The sequence below is a fragment of the Ranitomeya variabilis genome, chromosome 4 (assembly GCF_051348905.1).
Source record: "Ranitomeya variabilis isolate aRanVar5 chromosome 4, aRanVar5.hap1, whole genome shotgun sequence".
NCBI lineage: Eukaryota > Metazoa > Chordata > Amphibia > Anura > Dendrobatidae > Ranitomeya > Ranitomeya variabilis.
Window position 1 is genome coordinate 37,355,929 of NC_135235.1, and position 26,146 is coordinate 37,382,074.

At 43.9% G+C, this 26,146-nt stretch overlaps 1 protein-coding gene across 2 annotated transcripts in view; it reads right to left on the reverse strand.

Annotated features, from left to right (window-relative positions):
• Positions 1 to 516: 516 nt before the first annotated feature.
• The window catches only part of CPN1 (carboxypeptidase N subunit 1), a 50,961-nt gene continuing 25,331 nt past the window's right edge, over positions 517 to 26,146 (reverse strand). The window contains exons 5-10 of one of the 2 annotated variants that reach the window (XM_077258353.1): positions 20,497 to 20,608; positions 16,964 to 17,103; positions 5,601 to 5,700; positions 5,392 to 5,510; positions 1,789 to 3,642; positions 517 to 1,489 (exon numbers count right to left, since the gene is read on the reverse strand). In XM_077258353.1, the coding sequence (XP_077114468.1) occupies positions 3,511 to 3,642; positions 5,392 to 5,510; positions 5,601 to 5,700; positions 16,964 to 17,103; positions 20,497 to 20,608 (603 nt within the window). In that variant the 3' untranslated portion in view covers positions 517 to 1,489; positions 1,789 to 3,510. Of the gene's footprint in view, positions 1,490 to 1,788; positions 3,643 to 5,391; positions 5,511 to 5,600; positions 5,701 to 14,168; positions 14,443 to 16,963; positions 17,104 to 20,496; positions 20,609 to 26,146 lie in introns of those variants that run through there. The other variant, XM_077258355.1, reaches the window with a different exon arrangement.

A 26,146-nucleotide genomic window follows, 5' to 3' on the forward strand; every position in this document is an offset into this window, starting at 1 on the left:
AAGCATACACCCAAAATCAGCATACAACAATCTCCAGCAGCAACTGCAAACTCCAACTTCAACACACCAACTCCAGCAAGTCAGGAAGTAAACTTTCACAGGCATGGATGAGAAGGTCTGGTCAGGATTTTTAGAGGGAGAAAATGAGCAGGTCAGGAACAGTTGTGAGATGCAGCTGCATATCTCTAGCCAGCATACAGAGAGTCTCATTAACCTCTTCAGCACCAAAGGAAATAAAGTCCATTTAATATGAGGAAAAAAACACACAGGCTTAATGGAAGATCTGCAATTCACAATTTGTAATGACTGCTAACCTGAAGATGCCCAATCTAGTGATCTGGACAGTTTTTGGGTTACGCACTTGTAAGCTCTATAGCAAAGCCCTTATAAGTCTTGCACTTTGTGCCTAGAAGTCCGGCCACCACTCATAAGCTGCTTGTTTTTGCAAGCACTTTGCAATTTCACCCATATAAAAAGTTGAGACAATATCTTTAAAATATGACTACAGACTAGAAATTAAATAAAAAACAATATACTTTTATTTATACACATATGGAATGATCTGCACATGTTGCATAGCGGTTCCTGTATACAAAAAAAACTCAAAAAGTCATGCAAAAGGTTCATTACCCGTCTGTATCTGTGTAATGGAAGATGCAAGTGAATGTGGAAATGCAATGGATTAAGGTTCAGCACCGTATAAATGAATGATATCCTGCGATTATTTCCAATAAATAGTATTAGGACCCAGGGGCATAGCTAAGCTCCATCACTGGGGCAAACCCTAGCCTTGTAATTAAATACTGTAATTAATACTCTGATCCCCCCAGCACCCAACAAATGCCTCCTTGTAAAAACTAAATAAATATGCACCAAAAGTGTTTGCTCCTTAGAAAAAAAATCTCCAAACGACCTTGAATTTTCATCTTCTGCCAAGTTTTTGGAAAAGTTTTTTTGGGGAAACCGTAATAAAAAAAATGACCTATTGTTTAAATCATTTTTTTTTTGTCAGGCTATTTTTCCGTAACTGTATGACAAATGAAAATTAGAAAACTTGAAATTTTCACATTGGCCACTGGGGCTTATTTACATGCCAACTTCCTGTTGTTTCAGGAAGTAACACATACACATTAGCAGCAATACCCTGACTCAGACCCTATCTTTTATATTGAAGCATCTAATGAGCATGTGCAAAAGTCAATGTGAAGGAAGAATGAGCAGTAGAGCTGAAATATCTGAAAAAGTATTAAAAAAAATTTAATTGACCCATCTTCATCCGAAATTGGAATTTTCTGCTTGGATCACACCTTTAGTATATTGACTCACATTATTAAACTGCTGTTTTGTTTTTACTATTCATAGCAGATGAATAATGTGAATTAATGACTACCAGTTAACATAACTTTCTATGTGAAGTCCATACTCTGGTCTCTATAAGAAGAACCAGTACTTGCCGTACATTAGCTATATCTGAAACATCTGCTTTAGGCTACGTTCACATTAGCGTTGTGCGGCGCAGCCGCGGCGACGCATGCGTCATGCGCCCCTATATTTAACATAGGGGGTGCATGGACATGCGTTGTCTTGCGGTTTGTGACGCATGCGTCATTTTGGCGCAACTGTCAGGGCGCAGAGGACGCTGCATGATGCAGTTTTTTCTGCGCCAAAAATCATGCAAAAAATGAATGCATGCCTCATAAAACGCTGCGTTGTGCATGCGTTTTGCATGCGTTGTGCGTTGCGTCGCCGACGCTGCGCCGCACAACGCTAATGTGAATGTAGCCTTACACTGATGAGGGGCAAGTACCGGGAATCTCAGGGGCGTGACAATAATAGGTTCAGAGGTTGCAATCGTACCCAAACCCTGATGATTAGGGGGCCCAAAAAGTTCCTTTGGCCCATATGAGAAAACCAATATTAAAGACCTGTGATAGTTGCAGCATATTTTGCATTGTGGCCCATGAGGTTGGAGTTAAGATTATTGTACTTCTTCTGGAGGGGATGCACGCTCAGTTTGGCTAAGCGTGCATGTGCTTCTAATTGAACAAAGGATTAGATTAACTTGCCTGATCCTTCTTTTGTGACACATTAGATGATTGGTGAGTTTTGCCGAAATTGGCAAGTGTATGTAACGTTTATTTTGGAATCTGTTACCCAGCTAACTTGGCAGAGGAGGAAGACTCGATGACTACCCTTACAATTCCTTGTGATACTATAAGCTGCGTGATATGCACAGACTGGGAATATTTCTTCTCTATTGATGATGTGATGTCATTTTGGAATCATTAAACCTATCTTGTAATATTTCTTCTGACATAAATACATATTATAAAATACTTTAATACTGCATCATTTTAGAGTTTCTGTTGTAGGTTTAAATGTTTTCTACTTGCTCCTTAATTCCTTTTAATGCGGACCTATCACCACATTTCACAACGCAAATTGCATACATTATTAAAAAGATCTCTTAGACCTGATGAGGCTGGTGTGCGCTCATTATAGATCTATTTCAAAATGGCTGTATAATTTTTTTAATGAAAATTCAGTATCCACCAACCTAGCCTGATTAACTGAAGCTTAGTATCCCTCCTTCCTGCTGCAGCTCCTTCCTGCAGCTGCTCCTTCCTGTAGCTGCTCCTTCCTGCGGTGTCCCTCCTTCCTGCAGCTGCTCCTTCCTGCAGTGTCCCTCCTTCCTGCAGCTGCTCCTTCCTGTAGTGTCCCTACTTCCTGCAGCTGCTCCTTCCTGCAGTCTCCCTCCCTCCTGCAGCTGCTCCTTCCTCCAGCTGCTCCTTCCTGCAGCTGCTCCTTCCTGCAGTATCTCTCCTTCCTGCAGCTGCTCTTTCCTGCAGTGTCCCTCCTTCCTGCAGCTGCTCCTTCCTGCAGCTGCTCCTTCCTGCAGCTGCTCCTTCCTGCAGTCTCCCTCCTTCCTGCAGTTGCTCCTTCCTGCAGTGTCCCTCCTTCCTGCAGCTGCTCCTTCCTGCAGTGTCCCTCCTTCCTGCAGCTGCTCCTTCCTGCAGTGTCTCTCCTTCCTGCAGCTGCTCATTCCTGCAGCGTCCCTCCTACCTGCAGTTGCATCTCCCTGCAGCGGCCCTCCTTTATGCATCTGTTCCACCCAGCAGATTCTCAGTATTGTTCTTCCGTGCTGCTGCTGTCCCACCCATCGTTATCTGATTGACAGCTCCTCAGTGCCTCTCCTCCCTGCTGCTGAGATATCACACTACTCAAGACAAGCTGCAACAGTTAGGCAGGCAGGGCAGGCGAAGACGGAATAAATTTGGACCCAAGAGCTCTCTCACTCTTTAGCTGGACTTACAAAATGTTCAATTTAATATCAGAATTATACTGCCCTTCTGACATGAATTTTCAAAGTAAATACACCAGTCTTACCTGGTCTAAGAAGTCAATAATATATGCAGTTTGTATTGTGAAATTTGGTGACAACTGGAAATATGTTTTGTGACAAAGTCAGACTGAAGCCCCCCACCCCCACTCCGTATCCATGAGATGCATTCAACTTCCTTTCCTTCTATTGGCAGATCTTGGAGCGACCTTTCTTATATGGTTCTTGGAGTTTAAGCTTCTTGAAGACAGCTTTTCCTTTGAGCTTGAGGACACTTTCTCCTTCTTTAACTGGAAATTAACCTGAGGATATAAAAGGAAGATTAGTCAAGTATGTAGGAACAGAAAATAGATGGGACTATTTTTGTCAATTTTTTGGGATCCACCAAGATCCTACAGACTGACACCCCGGGCAGACTTTCAACTGACGTTGGATTCTAAAGTGGTTTTCTTTGGATATTCAAGTACATCTTATCAAAAACATCTTGACATCGACCAATCTTCCCCACTCTAGTGAACTAATGTGTTTCTGGCTGAACATTCATCTTCTTGAGGCTGAAAATTATGGTCAAGTGATGGTTCATTGGCAATCTGATGTCCATGTTCCCTTTAATTCCATTATATTATCCATGGACATATCTCATTAGTAAAAAAAATTGGGGGCAAATTACATTTTTGAGAACTTTACTAGCTTATTCATTGGCAGTCTCCACTGTTGGCACCATTATTAAATGTTTCAGCAAGCGTCATTGACATTGAAAGAACAGCTTGGCCCAATGCTCGACTTCACCTTCATACCACGGCCAAGTTCCGTTTTTTCATTTTTGTTTTTTCATCCAAGAGCTTAAACTTTTTTATTTTTCCTGCCCACATAGCCATATGAGGGCTTGTTTTTTAGTGGGATGAATTGTACTTTTGAGTGACACCATTCATTTTAATCATGTCATGCACTGGAAAAAAAATGTTCATTAAAAAAATTCCAAGCAATTGCAAACAAAGTGCGATTCCACATTTATTTTTAGTTTTTTTTATTTACCATGTTCGCTATATGGCAAAACTGAGCCGGCAGTATGATTCTCCAGGTCAGGACGATTACGCAGATATCAATCATGCATTTTATTTTGCTTTTATTTAAATGGCAGAAAATAATCAGAAGTTAAAAATTTTTTTTTGCTTATGGTGCCATATTCCGAGACCGGCAACATTTAAAATTTTTAGGATATGGGAACGTGTGAGAGCTTATTTTTTGTGCCCTGAGCTCATGTTTTTACTGATACAATTCTGGGGTGGATATGATATTTTGATTCCAAAATATACGGTACTTATGAAAACTACTGCTCAGCACACAGAAAACAAGCCCTCCTACAGGCCTATCGACAAGAGGATAAAAAATTGATTTTTTTAATTAAAATTTGTTTTTTTCAAAGTTCAAAATGTTTTTAAGTCTAATAATAATAATAATAATAATAATAATAATAATAATAATAAATATGTATATGTTTGGTATCTCTGTAATTGCACTAATGTGAGGAATCATGTTGACAAGTCATTTTTACCGAATACTGAACGACATATAAACGAAACCCAAATAAACTAAATGGTTTGTCACCGTTTCGCCCCACTTGGAATTTTCTAATAACATTTTTCAGTATATTATGTGCTAAAATGAATGAATGGTGTGATTTAAAACTGCAACTCATCCTGCAAAACAAACCCTGATACGGAAAAATTCAGATGTTATGCCTTTTGGAAGAAGGGAAGGGATGAATGTTTAAAAATTAGAAAAATGCTGCATCATCATAGGGTTAAAAAGGTGAAGCTCCGGAGCCCCCAAGGACCTGCGAAGCTCCGGAGCACCCATGTAACCCCAAGGACCTGCGAAGCTCCGGAGCCCCAATTAAAAAATCTGCAAAATGGACCTCCACCATGTCCAGTTTCTGATACTAATGTCTTCCAATGTGGCAGAAGACCTCTGAGCCCTCTTAGACTTCAGAGACCAGGTAAGACTTCAATCATTGCACCTTCCATAGCTGTTCCCCTGCTAAAACTCACCAGGGTGGGCTCATCTGGACCAACTACTATAGTTGTGGTCTTTGCATGGTAGCCATGTGCTGACACTGTTATTGTGTAAGTGTCTGGTAATAAAAGGCGGAAATAATCTCCTTCCTTACCTACAAAAAAATACAATTATACATTGGTCATTTTCATTAAGAATTGGATTTAGGGCAAAGAATTAAAAAAAAAACTGAGTCTCTACTTACTTGAAAATATGTTATGGTTAATTCCTGCAACTGAGATCACAGCATTGGCTATGCCATTATTATTCTCATCTGTCACCATCCCTTTAATTCCTTTGTGAACCTAGGCAAAAATACCAACAACTGTAGTCCATTGTAGCTGACGGTCATTTTCAACCGGGTGACCGCGACACTGTGGCTTGTAGAACGACATGTGAAACGAGCCGTGCCGTAATAATTCTCTGACTTGTCAGCAGGGAAGCTTCACATTGTATTTGCTATAATTCAATGTTTTCCAAGGTTTACAAAAAGTGGCCATGCACCTTGTTTTTGTAGTTGTTTTATTATCATAACTGATCTTCAACAATATTCTTTCTATTTGGGGGGATATTTTAACAATTTCTGGGAAGGGGATTATAGTTATGGTCAATAAGGTGAGTAATAAAACATAACAGAGTGATCGAAAACTGGTTCCATTAAACAAGTAATAAGATATATTCAAAGAAGAATCAACAGAGAAAAAAAGGTTAAAGGGAATCTGTCACCCTAAAATTTGCCTATAAGCTAAGGCCACCGGCATCAGGGGCTTATCTACAGCATTCTGGAATGCTGTAGATAAGCCCCCGATGTATCATGAAAGATAAGAAAAACAAGTTAGATTATATTCACCCAGGGGTGGTCCCACTGCGGTCCGGTCAGATGGGCATCGCGGTCCAGGTCTGGCGCCTCCTGTCTTCCTGCCGCGGCTCCGGCGCAGGCGTACTTTATCTACCCTGTTGAGGGCAGAGCAAAGTACTGCAGTGCGCAGGCGCCGGGAAAGGTCAGAGAGGCCCAGCGCACTGCAGTACTTTGCCCTCAACCGGGTAGACAAAGTACGCCTGCGCAGGAGCCGCAGCGTGAAGACAAGAAGAGTACATCATCGTAAGAAGATGGGAGGCCCCGGACCGGACCGCGATGCCCATCGGACCAGAACCGGACCGGGCCCGCCCCTGGGTGAGTATAATATAACTTGTTTTTCTCATCTCTCAGGATACATCGGGGGGCTTATCTACAGCATTACAGAATGCTATAGATAAGCCCCTGATGCCGGCGGCCTTAGCTCATATACGATTTTTGGGTTGACAGATTCCCTTTAATGCAAGACGAAAAGAATGCGGAAGGAAAAGTTAGGAAAGGTAGAGGGGAAGGGGAAGGAGAGAAAAGGGCATAGGAGAAGGTTTGATCAGATAAACGTGGAGAGTAGGGATGGGGAAAAGATCATCCTTATTGAAACAATATTCATAATAAAACCATTTTGAATTTGCTTCATTAAATATGTAATTGTACTTGTACTTCTCGGCATATTATAAAGCTTGTAACCTAAAAGGGGGCACTCCGAGTTCAGGAAAGAAATAGCTTCCAAAATGACCCTGTGGAATAGTATTTATTTAAAGAATTGTTTCTTAGAGTGTAAGAATGTTCAAAAGAATTATGGGTAACTGATATATATATATATATATATATATATATATATATATATATATATATATATATATATATATATATATTGTAAGAGTCATGTCGGTCTGGTAGTCGGGGGCAGGTATATCTCGCCCAGGTATTTGTCCTATGTGAATTAGGCCGCTCAGTATCTTCAGGATACCGAGGGGTTAATAAGTGCAGGAATAAAGGCTGACCAGCTGGAGGTTTCAGGTGTCAGCCTGGGGCACACAGAATGCCTGTCTGTGTGAGGCAAACGTGAGTGAGAGCTGTGCTCGTGACCTGTGTAATGTTAGCTGGGTGGGAGAAGCCCCCCAGTTGTTAGATAGGAACGTATTTGTATAGTTAGCGCCGGACAGGCAAGGATTTATTTTTATGTTTTGTTTTCTGTATTTGCTTTCACTTTAATAAACCTGACCTGAGGTCAGTCTACTTGGAAACCTGCTGTTGCCTCAGAGTTTAATGCACAAACCACGTGACCTTTGACCCCAGCAAAGGCGATCCCGGAGTGTTTTGTTACATTGTGGTGGAGAACGCGGGCACTCCGTGGCACAGGCGACAGTATGGAAGACGTGGTGAAAGCCCTAGTACAGTCCGCTGCCGTACAGCAGGAAGCTAACCGCTTGATGGCCGCACAGCTGAAGGAGTTGGTGGACGTGACGACTGCAGACCGCCAGCTTCTCCAACAGGTGGCGCAGCGCTTGGTGAGCATGCCTGAGGCTAACCCAGAAGCAGAGTCCAGGAGAATCCATGTGAGTCGGTACTGGCAAAAGCTGACCGCAGAAGATGACGTCGAGGCGTACCTGACAACGTTTGAGCGGACAGCGTTGAGAGAGAAGTGGCCGAAGGAACGATGGGCCGATCTAATTGCTCCGTTTCTCTCCGGTGAGGCCCAAAAAGCTTACCATGACTTGGACCCGGAAGTCGCTCAGGACTTTGAGAGGCTGAAAGCTGAGGTCCTGGCCCGGCTGGGTGTGACGACGGCTGTCCGTGCACAGAGGGTACATCAGTGGACCTATCAGCCAGATAAACCGCCGCGATCGCAGATGTTCGACCTGATCTACTTGATAAAGAAATGGCTGCAACCCGAGGTACTGACAACTCCGGAGATAATCCAGCGGATCGTTCTGGACAAGTACCTGAGAGTACTACCACCGGAGCTGAAAAAGTGGGTGAGCCAAGGAAATCCCGCGACAGCGGATCAATTGGTGGACTTGGTGGAGCGTTATTCCGTGGCGGAAGGACTTCCTGATGATACCGCTACTACCCGAACTGTACCTCCTCCTCGTGGAACCGGTAAGACTGTTCCAGGGACTGCGGGGGAAGGAAAATTGCCAAAAACTGTGGGGGAGGAACACGGGACTGCTCGCACCCCGAGATCAAGGGTGTCGGACTCTGGTTTCAATAGGGGGCCTGTTAGGTGTTTCCGTTGCCATGAGAAGGGCCATGTTTCTGCGAACTGTCCTGTTACCACTGAACCCATGCAGTGCGACGTTACGGACTCTAAGAAATGCATGTCTTTGGTTACACGGCTAGTAAGTGTGAATGTGGGTCAAAATGATACAGCGAAACACCTGCGTGAATTGTCTGTAGATGGGAAAAATGTTGTGGCATTGCTAGACTCTGGAAGTGTGGTGACTCTGGTGAAAGCCAGTCTGGTGGCACTTCCATCTGGTCCGTCTGATAAATTTTCTGTAACGTGTGTGCATGGTGACACCTGCTCATATCCTACAGCGGTCATATGTATCTCCACTCCCTATGGGTCTGTGCAACACAAAGTGGGACTCGTTCCCGCATTGTTACATGATATAATCCTGGGCAGGGATTTTCCTCATTTCTGGCAGTTGTGGGAGAATCAGTTGCTCCTTCACGGTAGCTGTGAACCTTCCCCCATGCCATCTGGAGGTCCCGAGTTCCTAGGCGAGACCCCACAGGAAGATGTTGCTGGGGAGGTTATTGAATCTAACCTTCAGTTCCCCTTCTCAGTTATGGCGGGGGAAACTGAGGAAACTCAGCGAGAGGCGGAGGCAGACAGCCATCCAGCACCCTGCCTACCCGATTTGGGAGTTCAGTTGGATGACTTCCACAGCGAACAAATGAAAGATCCTACCCTGACTCAGGCTAGGAAAAATGTAAAAGTGACAGATAGCGTACCCGTAGAACCTGACACTAGGCTAGCGTACCCGTACATGGTTCTTGAGAATGATTTACTCTACCAGGTAGAAAAAAAAGGGGAAGACACTGTGCAACAGTTAGTGGTACCCAAACCTTATCGGCGGAAGGTACTGGACCTGGCCCACGGACATATAATGGGGGGACATCTGGGGGTACAAAAAACCACAGAAAGGATATTGCATTGTTTTGTGTGGCCCGGAATACACAATGATGTGCGTAACTATTGTGAGTCCTGTCCAGAGTGCCAAATCTCGGCACCTAAACCTCGGTTCTGTAGCCCTTTGGTACCCCTCCCTATTATTGGGGTCCCGTTTGAGAGAAATGGGATGGATTTGGTTGGGCCCCTTCCCCGGTCCGCACGTGGGCATCAACATATCCTCGTCATCATGGACTATGCCACTCGTTACCCAGAAGCCATCCCTTTGCGTAACACTGCTACCAAAACGATCGCCAAAGAGTTGGTACAAGTGTTTAGTCGGGTGGGAATTCCAAAACAGATACTCACCGACCAGGGGACTCCCTTTATGTCAAGGGTGATGAAGGAGCTCTGCAGGCTCTTACAAATAGACCAGTTGCGTACGTCTGTCTATCACCCTCAAACAGATGGCCTGGTTGAGCGGTTCAATAAAACCTTAAAACAGATGCTCCGGAAGGCGATAGACAAAGATGAGAAGAACTGGGATTACTTGTTACACTATTTGCTGTTTACCATTAGGGAAGTTCCCCAGTCTTCCACAGGATTCTCGCCTTTCGAGTTATTATATGCCCGTCGTCCCCGTGGACTGTTGGACGTCGCAAAAGAAACCTGGGAAGGTCAAGTCACTCCCTTTAAAACGGTGATAGACCATGTAACGCAAATGCAGGACCGGATTGCTGCTGTCATGCCCCTTGTTAGGGAACATATGTTACAGGCCCAGGGAGCCCAGAGGCAAAGTTATGATAGAGGCGCCAAGGTCCGTACGTTTGCACCCGGGGATAGGGTGTTGATCCTAATCCCTACGGTGGATAGTAAATTTCTGGCGAAATGGCAGGGCCCCTTTGAGGTCATGGAACGAGTTGGAGAAGTGATCTATAAAGTGCATCAGCCTGGTAAGAGAAAACCAGAGCAGATTTATCATGTGAATCTGATAAAACCCTGGAAAGACCGCGCTGCCCTAACAGCGGATCTGCCCCGTCCGGTTTGCTCACCTACCATACCGGAGGTGCAGATTGCCGAGACTCTCTCTGAACGACAAAAATCTGAGGTTAAGCAGTTTTTGTTACAGAACCAACAGTTTTTCTCGGAAAAACCTGGCCAGACTAGGCTAGTGAAACATGAGATTGTCACAGACCCTGGTGTCACAGTTCATGTGAAGCCATACCGGATTCCGGAAGCACGCCGTGAAGCCGTCTCCCGGGAGGTGAAGGCCATGTTGGACTTAGGAGTCATTGAAGAGTCGCACAGCGCCTGGTCCAGTCCAATCGTGTTGATACCTAAGCCGGATGGCTCTATACGGTTTTGCAATGACTTTCGGAAACTGAATGCGGTTTCTAAATTTGATGCCTACCCTATGCCCTGGGTCGATGAGTTGATCGATCGGCTGGGTAAAGCTCGATATATTACGACCCTGGATCTAACAAAGGGGTACTGGCAGATCCCTCTGGCCGAGGCGGCCAGAGAGAAGACGGCATTTGCTACACCGGAAGGGCTGTTCCAGTATATCTACATGCCGTTTGGACTTCACGGAGCCCCAGCAACGTTCCAGAGATTGATGGATCGAGTCTTAAGGCCCCACAGGCAGTACGCCTCTGCCTACCTAGATGACATCATAATTTACAGCGTGGACTGGGAAGCTCACCTCCGGAAGGTACAGGCGGTGATTGATGACCTGAGAGACGCAGGCTTAACGGCGAATCCTAAGAAATGTCACATCGGCCTTGAAGAAGCCCGATACTTGGGCTACGTGATTGGCAAAGGAGTGGTTAAACCCCAGATCGACAAAATACAGGCAATTCAGGGCTGGCCGCAACCAGTGAACAAGAAACAAGTTCAAGCTTTCCTGGGCATTGCCGGCTATTATCGCCGGTTCATACCCAACTTTGCGGCCATGGCTACCCCCTTGACGGATCTTACCAAAGGGAGGGATTCCGTCATGGTAAAATGGACCTCAGCGGCTGAAGAGGCCTTCCACAGTCTGAAACGGGCTTTGTGCTCTCAGCCCGTACTAGTGACTCCTGATTTCAGCAGCGAGTTTGTGGTGCAAACGGATGCTTCTGATACTGGTATCGGAGCTGTACTTTCCCAGGTAAGGGACGGAGTCGAACACCCGGTCCTCTACCTCAGTCGGAAACTGAATGTACATGAGCAGAGGTATGCCGTGATTGAAAAAGAGTGCCTAGCCATCAAATGGGCTCTCGACTCCCTCAAATATTACCTGGCAGGTAGGAAGTTTAGGCTGGTCACGGACCATGCCCCTCTTAAGTGGATGCATCTCCACAAGGACCGTAATAGTCGGGTAACCCGGTGGTTCCTTGCTCTGCAGGCTTACTCATTCACGGTGGAGCACCGCCCCGGGGTGCAGATGGGGAATGCTGATGCCCTGTCCCGAGTACACTGTTTCGAGAGTATTCTTGCTCGACCTGAGTGGTCTGAGCAGGGGGGGAGGATATGTAAGAGTCATGTCGGTCTGGTAGTCGGGGGCAGGTATATCTCGCCCAGGTATTTGTCCTATGTGAATTAGGCCGCTCAGTATCTTCAGGATACTGAGGGGTTAATAAGTGCAGGAATAAAGGCTGACCAGCTGGAGGTTTCAGGTGTCAGCCTGGGGCACACAGAATGCCTGTCTGTGTGAGACAACGTGAGTGAGAGCTGTGCTCGTGACCTGTGTAATGTTAGCTGGGTGGGAGAAGCCCCCCAGTTGTTAGATAGGAACGTATTTGTATACTTAGCGCCGGACAGGCAAGGATTTATTTTTATGTATTGTTTTCTGTATTTGCTTTCACTTTAATAAACCTGACCTGAGGTCAGTCTACTTGGAAACCTGCTGTCGCCTCAGAGTTTAATGTACAAACCACGTGACCTTCGACCCCAGCAAAGGCGATCCCGGAGTGTTTTGTTACAATATATATATATATATATATATATATATATATATATATATATATATATATATATATATGACCTTCTATTCATATTAGGCATGGGGTTGTATGAAATTAGGAAATGGACTGCTTTTATTTTCAGGAACCAACGCCACCCTTATTCATTGATTGAGCCGGGTTTTGCAGCCCAACCACTTCAGTGTCTGAAGCTGAACTGCAATACCAAATGTATCACATAGAAAATAACAGAAGCAAAAAGTCATGTTGTGTATGTGGCTCCCATTGCACGCAATGATAAATCTGTATGCAGTAAGCTCCCCCTAGCGGTAACTACCGGCAGCCAGAAACTCTTCATGCCTTCGGACGAATCGGACATCAAGAGGAAGTCAGAGCGGCGGCTGTCAGAGCGGCGGCTGTCAGAGCGGCGGCTGGCAGCTCGCTTCCTCCTGACGCCAGATATGACTGGTAAGAGTGAAGCCAGAACTGGTTGTTATGTCATGTGAGCCATGCGCCCAATCTTATGGAAGCCTAGGGAGAACAAGTACCGACCCCGCGAGAACAGCACCAACACCAGAGGTGAGAAGAGGTATTGCTATTTTACTGGTGCAAACATGCTGATTGATATGGGGATATATTAATTATGAAACATCCACAATGTCTATGTGTACTGATGATTCTGCTGAAAGCTGAAATCCGCAACTATGGGGGCACTATTATTTCTTGGGGCACATTTATAGTTTAGTGCACTATTACTGTCTGGGGCACTATGGTTTTAAAGGGCACAGTCAATGTAACCATCATTTTTGTAAGGTAATTATAGTTATGCTACCATTATTTCAGAAGTACAGTATTTGAGGGCAAAGGCAGTAACAAGACAGAATTGGGGATCTACGGTAAGTAGGATTGGATGTTTATCTAGGTTGAGAAAAGCTAGGGAGGATGCTGAAACATTAAGGTGACTGATATTTCTGAGCAACAAACTCTGCAGACAAGTTGTAGCTGGAAGAAGCAGCCATGGTGGTCTGGGCCAGAAGGAAAACAATGAGTGAATGTCTACAATCAAGGATGTTGTCCTGGATTTACCTGTACAGTAGTCACTGCCGCCTCTATACCACTATATGGTCACTGTAGGGCGGTAATATCAATCTTTGTGTAGTGGTTATATGGTGATATTATTCAGTCACTGGTTAGGATAAAGGTTATGGTGTGGCGGTATTGTTTGGACCTTGTCCAATAGTGTCATTAATAGGGTGGTAATATTTAGTCCTAGTTTATACTTGTGTGTATCACAGAGGGAAGGGGGTGTAGGATGGCATCACAAAACCTGTGGATCACACATGTGTTCCCACAGGCATCATTAGATATGACGTCACCGGCCATGCTTACCTCCCCATGCAAACGTGGGCGCAGGCAAAATAACCGTTTCCTTCTACTGATCTCTGCACACTGATTTCTGAATTGACCCACTTTTAAGTTAGAATTTAATATAGAATATTTAAAAAAAAAATAATCTAAAAATATGAGACCATAAAAACTTGATTTAGACCATTGACCATTTTCTGGTCGCACATGGCCCTTACTGGTACAAGATGAGCATCTAAGGAGAATGATTTTCATCTTGTCAATGTACATACAGTCGTTTGTAGGGGGATCGGACTTGGCCGGGGGGCTCGTGGAACGTTTCTTTAGAATCTTACCCTTAGAGTAAATGATTTGCTAATCAAAGTGTCACATTTAATTACGTGCTTTTAAAACGAGATGTACAAACACATCGGCCAGCCTTGGACAAAGCGCTCTGTGTTTTTTTAAATGCCCCAATTCCTGCTTGGCCCAAAGAACACAGGGACAATTATTCCTCTCCTATATGGCTACAACAACTAAAGGCTGTCGAGTTTTGGGGGCCTGTAACACAAAATATATCACTGAACGGTGTCTGTTCTATGTTTGCCGGGAAACATCATATTAACGGTGAAGCTGGACACCCAACAAAGTGCGTAGTGTGTGCAGTGAGCGTGGCCTCAGGCGAGCAGGAGCCATGGTGTGTAGCCTTAGTGTTCGGTTCTTCCTCTCTCCATTTCCTCTCCCAGGTTACTTCAGTTTTGTATTTTAGGTATATCCTTAAGTTAGGGGTCTGTGGATGAAAGCAGCTCATTTATGGCACGCACATGAGTGTCTGGATATGGTGACCTGCATAACCCTAAATTACCCTGGAGCTTTCGCCTACACTCAGCGGAGCAGAATGTTTTTGTAATCTTTAGTAGTCCTGCCCTGCGCCCCTATTCAGCATTTGTGTGCTGCTATACAAGCTCCGCCATATGGCCTAGATATATATATATATATATATATCATTGTAGAAGCAGATAGAGTCTGCAAGGAGGAAGCGTTCAAAGGTGTGCTGAGCAGCAAAACTTAACATCCTTCCATGCAAATCGATATTAACAAGGATTAGGATGTATTCTGCCAGTATCCCACTAAAATGTGTGCACCCAACTTACAGCTGAGGTCCTGATGATATAGTCAGTCATTAAAGGGGTCAACCAGGCTTATGATATTGGTGCCCTATTGTTAGGATAGGTCATCAATATCAGATTGGGGGGGTCCGACAGCCGGCACTCCCATAGATCAGCTGGATAAAGACTTGGATCACCACCTGTTGTGAACTCTGTTAGTGGGCTCCCTCTTGTGGTCACAACTGGTACTGTGTGAGTTTGTCTTTGGGCTCCTGGATCAGCTGTCTCGTTATCCTCCAGTGAGGTTTTCTATTTAGCTCAGCTGCAACTTCACTTGTTGCCTGCTGTCAATGTGTTCAGACCTATTTTGATTTCATCTGACTACGTTTGGTCTCAGTCTTTCCAAGACAAGCTAAGTTTTGCTTTTCAGTTTTTTACTCATCAGTTATCAATATGTGCTCTGTGTATGATGAGTTTAATCCAGCTTGCTAACATGTGATTTTCTGCTTGCTGGTAGCTCTGGGGTTCAGACTTGCTCCCCTCACACCGTTAGTTGGTGTGAGGGGCTCGCGCATTCTCTGAGTGGATTTTTAGAGGGTTTTTTACTGACCGCATAGATCCCTTTCTATTTTCTGCTATCTAGTATTAGCGGGCCTCCTTTGCTAAATCTGATTCATCTCTGTGTTTGTACTTTCCCCTTAACTCACCGTTATTATCTGTGGGGGGCTTTTCTATATCTTTGGGGTCATTTCTATGAGGCAAGGGAGGTCTTGCTTTCTCTCTAGGAGTAGTCAGTTTCTCAGGCCGTGAAGAGACGTCTAGGATTTTAGGCACGGTCCACGGCTACCTATAGTTGTGTGTGGTTAGGATCAGGTATGCGGTCAGTCCAGTTACCACCCCCCCAGAGCTGGTCTATTGTTTAGTACTTAGCAGGTCAGGTTTTCGGATCCTCAGCCACTGGGATCATAACAACCACCGTCCCGTCATACTGGTGCTGCAGATCAGCTTCCCCACTGGTATGATGGATCATGAATATCATAGTAGTGAAAACTCCTTTAAAACCCTGCTGTTGTCTTCAGTCAAAAATGACTGATTTTGAACTTTAATATTTTTTAAATTCAAGATGTGGTTCTGAAACTTGTGGTTGATTGACTTATCCTCATTTGAGGGGTTCTTACTATGCGTATTGATATATATTTTTTTTATGTTTACTTTTTGCTCCCCAATTTTTTATACACTTGTACTCTTCGGTCAAAAATGACCGATAGCCTTTTATAGTGATCTCCAGCCATTTTATGAGTAAAAATAAAGGAGCTATAATCTCATTTTGGACTATATATTACATCTACTACTATTTATCAATTTATTTAGGTCCTTTTGGTCCATGCAGATTTACACATACATACATTTTCTCATTACAATACTGCTGATGGATTACCTTCCAGTATAGTTATGTGCCAAATATGCAATATGCATAAATATTCCAATAAAGCCATGTTAAATGTTTTGATACACAAAAAAATAAAAAGTAAGTTTTTCTTTCCATTTTTCAAATGTTTAGAAACAACCAGGTTCACATACAATATAATACTGCAAAAATTATTCAATTAAAACACTTAAATTAGCTAAAAATCAAGACTTTATTAGGTCCGGTCAAAAATGACCGGAAGATAACAAGTGTATAGTGGTAACCAGGAGAATAAACCCATGGTCAGGTCGGGACACTCAGACATCAAAAATGCAGAAGCGGACTTTCCTTTGTGGTGGAGGGGCACTAAATTATTTGCCATAGATGAAAAATAGCTTCCTCTAATACATTATTACTTAGCTGTCTGGCTTGAAAACCTGAGTTTAGATATTATTCTATTCTGGACACTATTCTGGATTCATGAAAGGGGCTTCCTCATTCCAGACCCTCATTTATTAGCCAAAGTGGAGAGCGGCTACAATGCGAGTCTTTCTGGAGGACCTGTCATGTCTAAGCGTTACACTCACATCCCATTGAATTTTATGAGAATTGTGCAATGCTTATTTTGTCCTGCGGAGGCGCTGCAGGGAGGTTGAGTAAACTCTGCTAGGTTCCGTCACAGGGTACACCAGATTATTGGGGTTAATAGCACTAGGACACCTTTGTGATGCTGCTGTTCTTCACCACTGACGTCAGTTACGGCAGCACACGTCCCAATTTCCAGCAATTATTACCTGTTCTATGAATGAGATCAGAGCTTCCCGGTTTCCAAACCATTCCCTTTCCAGCTCCTCCTCACGTGGAAACTTGTTGCAGCTCAACTCCAGTGTAATTTCAAAGCAATTCTTGTAAAGGTAATTGAAATCTTGCATACCTGTACAATACAAGAACAAAGCAGAACTCAGGCAAAGCAGGAATGTCACATAGATTAGCCTGACTGCTGTGCATGTGAGATCTAGTCAGGCAGTGATAATCTCCTGCTGATAAAACACTGATTGTACAACACACAGCCTAGTAAGTGACACATCCCTGGAATCAGGCTCTCTTGCTCTCTTGCTGCTATGATATTAAATAGCAAAAATTTACTGACAAAATACTTTTAATATGGAGTCAGACTCCCACTTCCAGCTATAACAGCTTCCACTCTACGATAATTTCTTCAAGATTTTGTAAGGTCAGACACTGATGTTGGAGGAGGGAGCCGGACTCAAAATCTCCATTTTCGTTCATGTTCTTCCACACCAAACCCCCCTAACCACGCCATACTGAGACTCGTCCATCAGACTGCCAGAGTTGATTCGTTTATTCATCACTGCACAGAACACGTCTCCTCCAGAGTCCAGGGGTGGCGGTTTTACACCACTCCATCCAACACTTGGCATTGTGCTTGGTGATGTATGGCTGCATGCAGCTGCTTGGCCATGAAGCTCCCGACAGTGTTTGTGCTGATGTTATATCAGAGGAGGTCTGGACTCTGTAGTTATGGAGTCAGCAGAGCGTTGGTGACTTTTCTGCGCTCTGCTCCTCCTCAGCACTCGCCCCCCGGCTCTGTAATCTTACGGCGTCTCAACTTCGTGGCTGAGTTGCTGCAGTTCCTTCCACTTCTGAAAAGTATCACTCACAGGCGATGGGGGAATATTTAGGACTAAGAAATGTCATAAACAGACTTGTTACCCCGCTGGCTTCTATTAGAGGACCGCACTGGTATCAGTGAGCTCCGCACCACTGGCCACTCTGCCACATGTTAGTAAAGGCAGATGGCACAGTGGAGGATCAGATGTTATACACTGGAGCAAGGGGACTGAAGGAGAAACCCAAATGCATGAATATACAGGTGCTTCTCAATAATTAGAAACTCATATATTATATAGAGTCATTACAAACAGAGTGATCTATTTCATGTGTTTATTTCTGTTAATGTTGATGATTACGGCTTACAGCCAATGAAAACCCAAACGTCATTATCTCAGGAAATTAGAATAATTAACAAAAACACCTGCAAAGGCTTCCTAAGTATTTAGAAAAGGTCCCTTCATCTGTTTCAGTCATGGGGAAGACTGCTGACTTGACAGATGTCCAGAAGGCGTCATTGACACATTCCACAAGGAGGGGAAGCCACAAAAGGTCATTGATAAAGAAGACGGCTGTTCACACAGTGCTGTATCCAAGCATATTAATGGAAAGTTGAGTGGAAGGAAAAAGTGTGGTAGAAAAAGGTGCACAAGCAACCGGGATAATCGCAGCCTTGAAAGGATTGTTAAGAAAAGACCATTCAAAAATTTGGGGAGATTCACAAGGAGTGGACTGCTGCTGGAGTCATTGCTTCAAGAGTCACCACACACAGACATATCCAGGGCATGGGCTACAAGTGTCACATTCCTTGTGTCAGCCACTCATGACCAATAGACAATGCCAGAAGCGTCTTACCTGGGCCAAGGAGAAAAACAACTGGACTGTTGCTCAGTGGTCCAAGGTGTTGTTTTCAGATGAAAGTAAATTTTGCATTTCATTTGGAAATCGAGGTCCCAGAGTCTGGAGGAAGAGTGCAGAGGCCACAATTCAAGCTGCTGGAGGTCTAGTGTGAAGTCTCCACAATCAGTGATGGTTTGGGGAGCCATGTCATCTGCTGGTGTAGGTCCTCTGTGTTTTATCAAGAGCAAAGTCAGCGCAGCCGTCTACCAGGAAATTTTACAGCACTTCATGTTTCCCTCTGCCGACAAGCTTTTTGGAGATGGAAATTTAATTCTCCAGCAGGACTTTCCCCCTCATTCCCCCTGGTATCTATTTTGAACTGTGATTTCTGTTATGCTGTAATGTCTATTGTCTGTACAAGTCCCCTCTATAATTTGTAAAGCGCTGCGGAATATGTTGGCGCTATATAAATAAAAATTATTATTAACAGTATCATTGTGCTTGATTGGCCAGCAAACTTGCCTGACCTTAACCCCATAGAGAATCTATGGATTATTGTCAAGAGGAAGATGAGAGACCACAGACCCAACAATGCAGACGAGCTGAAGGCTGCTATCAAAGCAACCTGGGCTTCCATAACCCCTCAGCAGTGCCACAGGCTGATCGCCTCCATGCCACGCCGCATTGATGCAGTAATTGATGCCAAAGGAGCCCCGACCAAGTATTGAGTGCATTTACTGAACATACATTTCAGTAGGCCAATATTTCGGATTTTAAAATCATTTTTCAAGCTGGTGTTATAAAGTATTCTAATTTACTGAGATAATGACTTTCGGGTTTTCATTGGCTGTAAGCCATAATCATCAACATTAACAGAAATAAACACTTGAAATAGATCACTCTGTTTGTAATGACTCTATATAATATATGAGTTTCACTTTTTATATTGAAGAACTGAAATAAATTAACTTTTTGATGATATTCTAATTTTGTGAGAAGCACTTGTATATTGCTCTGGTTAAATGTCCACAGCCCTGGGATCTCCATCTGAGTATTGGTGAAACACAGAGATGTACGGTATATATGGAGATATATATATATTTGTTCCGCTCAACCGTCAATGACTTCAAACAGTGAAGTTTGATGATATAAAGCTTCACGTTTTCGATCCACAGAGCAAAGCGGAAATACCCCTGGTTCTTAAAGGGTTAAAGGGTTTTCAGGTTTTGGGAAACCCAAGTTCCCCAAATACAGTTTGTTTGTAAAAAAAAAAAAAACCAAACAAACTGGGCTTTACTCACTCTCCCCAGGTCCAGCTCTGAGTCTCTGCCACTGAGACCTGAGTCCCTTGCTGTTTGCAGGGCTGTCATCATGACAACAGCGCTGCAGGCAATCTGTGACTTCAGCAGCTCTGAGAGGCTTGTGCCTTTCAACTTGGGCAAAGCAGTTGAGTTCTCTTATTGGCTGCAGCGTTGCAGACAATAACAAACACCAGGAGCAGACGGTGGAGACTCAGCGCTGGAACTAGGTAGGATGAGTAAAACTTTTTTTTAAAGAATTGTAGCCAAGGGAAAGAGTTTTTTTCTGAAAATGGAAAACCCCTTTAATAAAATAGGCCGTCAGTCATCAAATTGGACCGCCCACTGGACTCCTAAGCAGAGATCTAAATTAAATTAAAATAATACTATTTACAGTGAATATGTTATTCTATATCATGCTGCTCATGGATCAGAACTCATTTTTAACGAGACAGGAACCATTTCAATTCACCAATTCGGTAAGGTCTTCTGAGAACTATGATGAGATATAGTCACAGGATAAGAAGATCTGAGCACTTGGGATAATTAGTTCTCACCTTTGGAAAGAGAATACCAAGAAGCTCCATTAGTGATTCCATTGGGGAAATAGTCTCCACAGTTCCACCCGTGGTGCATCCAGCCATGGGAGTACGAGTACGCCATTGCAAGCTGTAGAAAGAGAAGACAAAAAACAGTCAAACATCAACTTATAAAATATAACATATTTCCAAAGCAGTAATAAACCTACAAAAAAAACAGAGAATTGAAAAAAATATTCCAATGTAATACTCATAAGAACTCTAGGGGCTTTAGGCCTCTTTCACGCGTCCGTGTCTCCGTGACATTAGCTACTTAGGGCCAGGTCGATGATTATGATATGGTTATCCTATGCTAATGTTAGGTCATCAATGGTAGATTGATAAAGGTCCAACACTCGGCACCCCCTCCGATCATCTGTTACAATGCCCTTATGTGTCCGCTGGAAGTACACAGTGTATGGAGGCAGAACATCACAGCTCCGTACCCTATGTACTGGCGTTCTCGGGTAGCAGCTCAGCTATTATTGATGTATCGTAAATGGTTGCCACGTTGCACTATACAAGATTGGTCACTACACATTGCATGGAGATGTAATGTTATGTCTCCATATACTGTGTACTTCCAGAGGACACGGAAGGATAATGCATCAATATCACAGTCCTGGACAATCCCTTTAAATGAATGTCCATTTACTACCCCAAATTGTTAGAAGGGTATATACAACTAGATGGTGGCCCGATTCTAACGCATCGGTTATTCTAGAATATGCATGTCCACGTAGTATATTGCACAGCCCACATAGACATAGTATATTGCCCAGCCACGTAGTATATTGCCCAGCCACGTAGTATATTGCCCAGTTACGTAGTATATTGCCCAGTGACGTAGTATATTGCCCAGCCACGTAGTATATTGCCCAGTTACCTAGTATATTGCACAGAGCCACGTAGTATACAGCACAGAGCCACGTAGTATATTGCCCAGCGATGTAGTATACAGCACAGAGCCACATAGTATATTGCACAGCGATGTAGTATACAGCACAGAGCCACGTAGTATATTGCACAGCGATGTAGTATACAGCACAGAGCCACATAGTATATTGCCCAGCGATGTAGTATACAGCACAGAGCCACATAGTATATTGCACAGCGATGTAGCATACAGCACAGAGCCACGTAGTATATTGCCCAGCGATGTAGTATACAGCACAGAGCCACATAGTATATTGCACAGCGATGTAGCATACAGCACAGAGCCACGTAGTATATTGCCCAGCGATGTAGTATACAGCACAGAGCCACGTAGTATATTGCCCAGCCACGTAGTATATTGGCCAGTCACGTAGTATATTGCCCAGCTACGTAGTATATTGCCCAGCCACGTATGTCACAGGTTAAAAAATAAAAAATAAACATATACTCACCTTTCAAGGGCCCCTTGTAGTTCTGTCGCCTGTGTGCGGTGCAGGCGGCAGCTTCCGGTCCCATGACCGTGACGTCATGGCAGGTCCTTCTCGTGCAGGCGCGCAGGACCTGTGATGATGTCGCGGTCACATGACCGTGACGTCATGGCAGGTCCTTCTCGCATACCATCCTTAGCACCAGAACCTGCCGCTTGCATGGTCACCGGAGCGTCGCGAGGAGCGGGAAAGGCGGCGGAAGGTGATTATATAATGATTTTTTTTTTTATTATTATTTTTAACATTAGATGTTTTTACTATTGAAGCTGCATAGGCAGCATCAATAGTAAAAAGTTGGTCACACAGGGTTAATAGCGACGTTAACGGAGTGAGTTACCCGCGGCATAACGCGGTCCGTTACCGCTGGCATTAACCCTGTGTGAGCGGTGACTGTGGGGAGTATGGAGCGGGCGCCGGGCACTGACTGCAGGGGAGTAGGGAGGGACTAATCGGACTGTGGCCGTCGCTGATTGGTCGCGGCAGCCATGACAGGCAGCTGGCGAGACCAATCAGCGACTTGGATTCCATGACAGACAGAGGCCGCGACCAATGAATATCCGTGACAGACAGACGGAAGTGACCCTTAGACAATTATATAGTGACCACCAGTGATCAGCATTAGATTTTTAAAGCAATGGGCTGTCTACGTAACGGAGAATGGGATGGATTCTCCAGCGTTAGTGGCCCTCTTTTAACCACTACTCACCATGGCAAGGGATGAAGACCCCGATATTAACTCAGAATTTTCTATTAGAGTGTTTGAAATCGGGTCTTATGAATTGAGACAGAATACTCGGAAAAGCATATTCGTGGACTACTTCATAATGTTTTGCTTACCCTCAGGCAGTAATAAATTGGCATATACCAAGAAGGATAAACCACTGTAGAACCTATGTCCAGATGCAGCCCGGACTGGCCCAAAGGAGTACAGGTGAATTCCCCGGTGGGCCCATGTGCAGGAGTAAGTCACTAACCCTCCAACATGAGCAGTAGTTGGGATAATATATTTGGCCGCGTACAGACAGCATTTTATCACTCACTCAGTAAACTGCCTAGTTGACTATGATATAGAAGCATAGGGAAATTTATGAACATTATACATATTGTGTAACATTTGCATGAAACTTTAAAGTGGGCCCTTGGAGTCAATGTTACCGGTGGGCTGTAGCCACCCCAGCCTGACACTGTGCATATGCATCAACTGTAATACAAAATACGGTATATCTGGAAAAATATCCAGTATTCACCATATGTACATAGGCGTCAACCACTGAAAAAAAAAATGTGTCTAGCGATACAAACTGGAATACAACATATCTACTATATAATTGTCTAAGGGTCACTTCCGTCTGTCTGTCCTTCTGTCTGCTTGTCTGTCACGGATATTCATTGGTCGCGGCCTCTGCCTGTCATGGAATCCAAGTCGCTGATTGGTCTCGCCAGCTGCCTGTCATGGCTGCCGCGACCAATCAGCAACGGCCACAGTCTGATTAGTCCCTCCCTACTCCCATGCAGTCAGTGCCTGGCGCCCGCTCCATACTCCCCGCAGTTACCGCTCACACAGGGTTAATGCCAGCGGTATCGGACCGCGTTATGCCGCGGGTAACTCACTTCGTTACTGCCGCTATTAACCAACTTTTTACTATTGATGCTGCCTATGCAGCTTCAATAGTAAAAACATCTAATGTTAAAAATAATAAAAAAATAAAAAATCATTATATACTCACCTTCCACCGCCTTTCCCGCTCCTCGCGACGCTCCGGTGACCGCTCCATGCAAGCGGCAGGTTCTGGTGGCAAGGATTGTATGCGAGAAGGACCTGCCATGACGTCACAGTCATGTGACCGCGACGTCATCACACCCTAGGACCGGAAGCTGCCGCCTGCAACGCATACAGGTGACAGAACTACAAGGGGCCCTCGGAAGGTGAGTATATGTTTATTTTTTAATTTTTAACCTGTGACATACGTGGCTGGGCAATATACTACGTTGCTGGGCAATATACTACGTGACTGGCCAATATACTACGTGGCTGGGCAATATACTACGTGGCTGGGCAATATACTATGTGAGCTGTGCTGTATACTACGTCGCTGTGCAATATACTACATGGCTCTGTGCTGTATACCACATCACTGGGCAATATACTACGTAACTGGGAAATATACTACGTCGCTCTGCAATATACTACGTGACTGTGCTATATACTACGTCACTGGGCAATATACTACGTACTGGGCAATATACTACGTAAATGAGCAATATACTACGTGGCTGGGCAATATACTACGTAAATGAGCAATATACTACGTCACTGGGCAATATACTACTTAACTGGGCAATATATTACGTGGGCTGTGCAATATCCTACGTGGACATGCATATTCTAGAATACCCGATGCGTTAGAATTGGGCCACCATCTAGTATAAAATAGGGATCAACCATAGCACAACACGTTAAACTCGAGAAAACCATTTCACAAGTTGGTAGACATCAACCATGTGGCCAAAAAACAAAATAATATATATGTCTGGAGATGTCAAACACAACACAAAAATACCAGAGATCATCCATGTGGCCCAAAAAAACAAAACAAAGGCCAATATATGTCTGTAGATGTCAAACACAACACAAGTGACCAGAGATCATCCGTGTGGAAAAAAAATGACCCACTGACAACATATGTATGGAACTGTTGACCCCTGTGTAAGTAACCAAAGTAAAAACAAAGCAAAGGCCAACGTATGTCTGGAGATGTCAACGACAACACAAGTGACCAGATATCAACCATGTCTCCCCCCCAAAAAAACAAAGGTCAATATATATCTTGAGACCATAACACAAGTGACCAAATAGATAAACCAAAGCACAGCACATGCCCAGTCAGAAAAAAACACAATAGATATGATACATATAGAAAACATGTGTTTTTGTGACCATTATGAAGGGTTTGGCAAGTTTACGGCTTAATTAGTTTCTATATCCATAGGGTATACCATAAGTGGGGGATAGGTGGAGAAAGCACTGCACATGCGCTGCCATTGCTTAATTCTTTCTCTGCCTGATTATAGCAGCAGTATCATCCTATGTGAAAAAAGTCAGGGGACCCCCAATTTTGAAGGTACAGGTACCAGAGTTTTGACCCACACATGCTGGACAACTCATATCATCTCCACAAGATGTGTCTGTAGAAGAAATAGATGAGTTATTTCATCCTTTAAAAATTTGCTGTCAACAATACTAGATAGACAGTAGTCCACCTCCAATCAGCATTTTTTTTTGCGTTGAAACAAGTAGAGGAGCGCTGCAAGAACTTGAATGTCTGATGTGTGCCACAGCCTCTTTAAACAGCTAAGTCGAGGGGGTACTGATTGTGAGACCCCCCACTAATCTAATCTAATTTTGTTTGCTGCATCATCCATATATAACCCCCTATATGCCATCAGTTACCTTCACAGTATACATAAAAAAAAAACAAATATTACACAAAAGTCTTAAAACCACCCTGAGAAGAAGAAACAACCTCCTGTAACATGTCTCTTAAAGAGTCAATTGTTGGGGTTGCTTTATGTGCCAAGGTTCTCAGAACATCCATGAGGCTCCCAGAAAAAGAAGAGACCTCTTGGACTCCTAGAAGAGTTGGTAAAGTTAGGAGGGGGGTCCTCGTGCAAAGCAGCGTGCCTCCAACCCTTTACATGATGCTGAGATCCATTTTAAGAGGTACATTTAGGAGTCAGAAATGTGGCATGCCTATGCAAATAAATATTAGGCAACCTCAATTTCAAAACACTTACTTTACACATTTGTTAAACGTCTACAGTTGGTCAAGATCTTGCACGACTATTCACTAATGATTTTGAAAAAGTCACAATGTGTGTTTGCGATGAAATCATAATCCTAATATCATGGCCAATCCATCGAGTGACCGCACCAATTTGCAGATCTTACAAAAGTTTTAGCATTAGATGAAGCTCTGTGATTTCGACAACTGAAAGTCTTTACACGCAAGGTGATAATCTTCAGCAATAAACAAAATGATCAGAATTGACATTATTAAAGTAGGTAAAGTATGTAAAGGAACATTTACACCTCCTGAAAAGTAGACTTTGTGGTGCACATATGGTGCTATATGCGTGTGCCACAAAAACCAGTCATGTTAATTTCCTCCCTATGTTTCCACAGACCAACTATGCAACCTCAACAT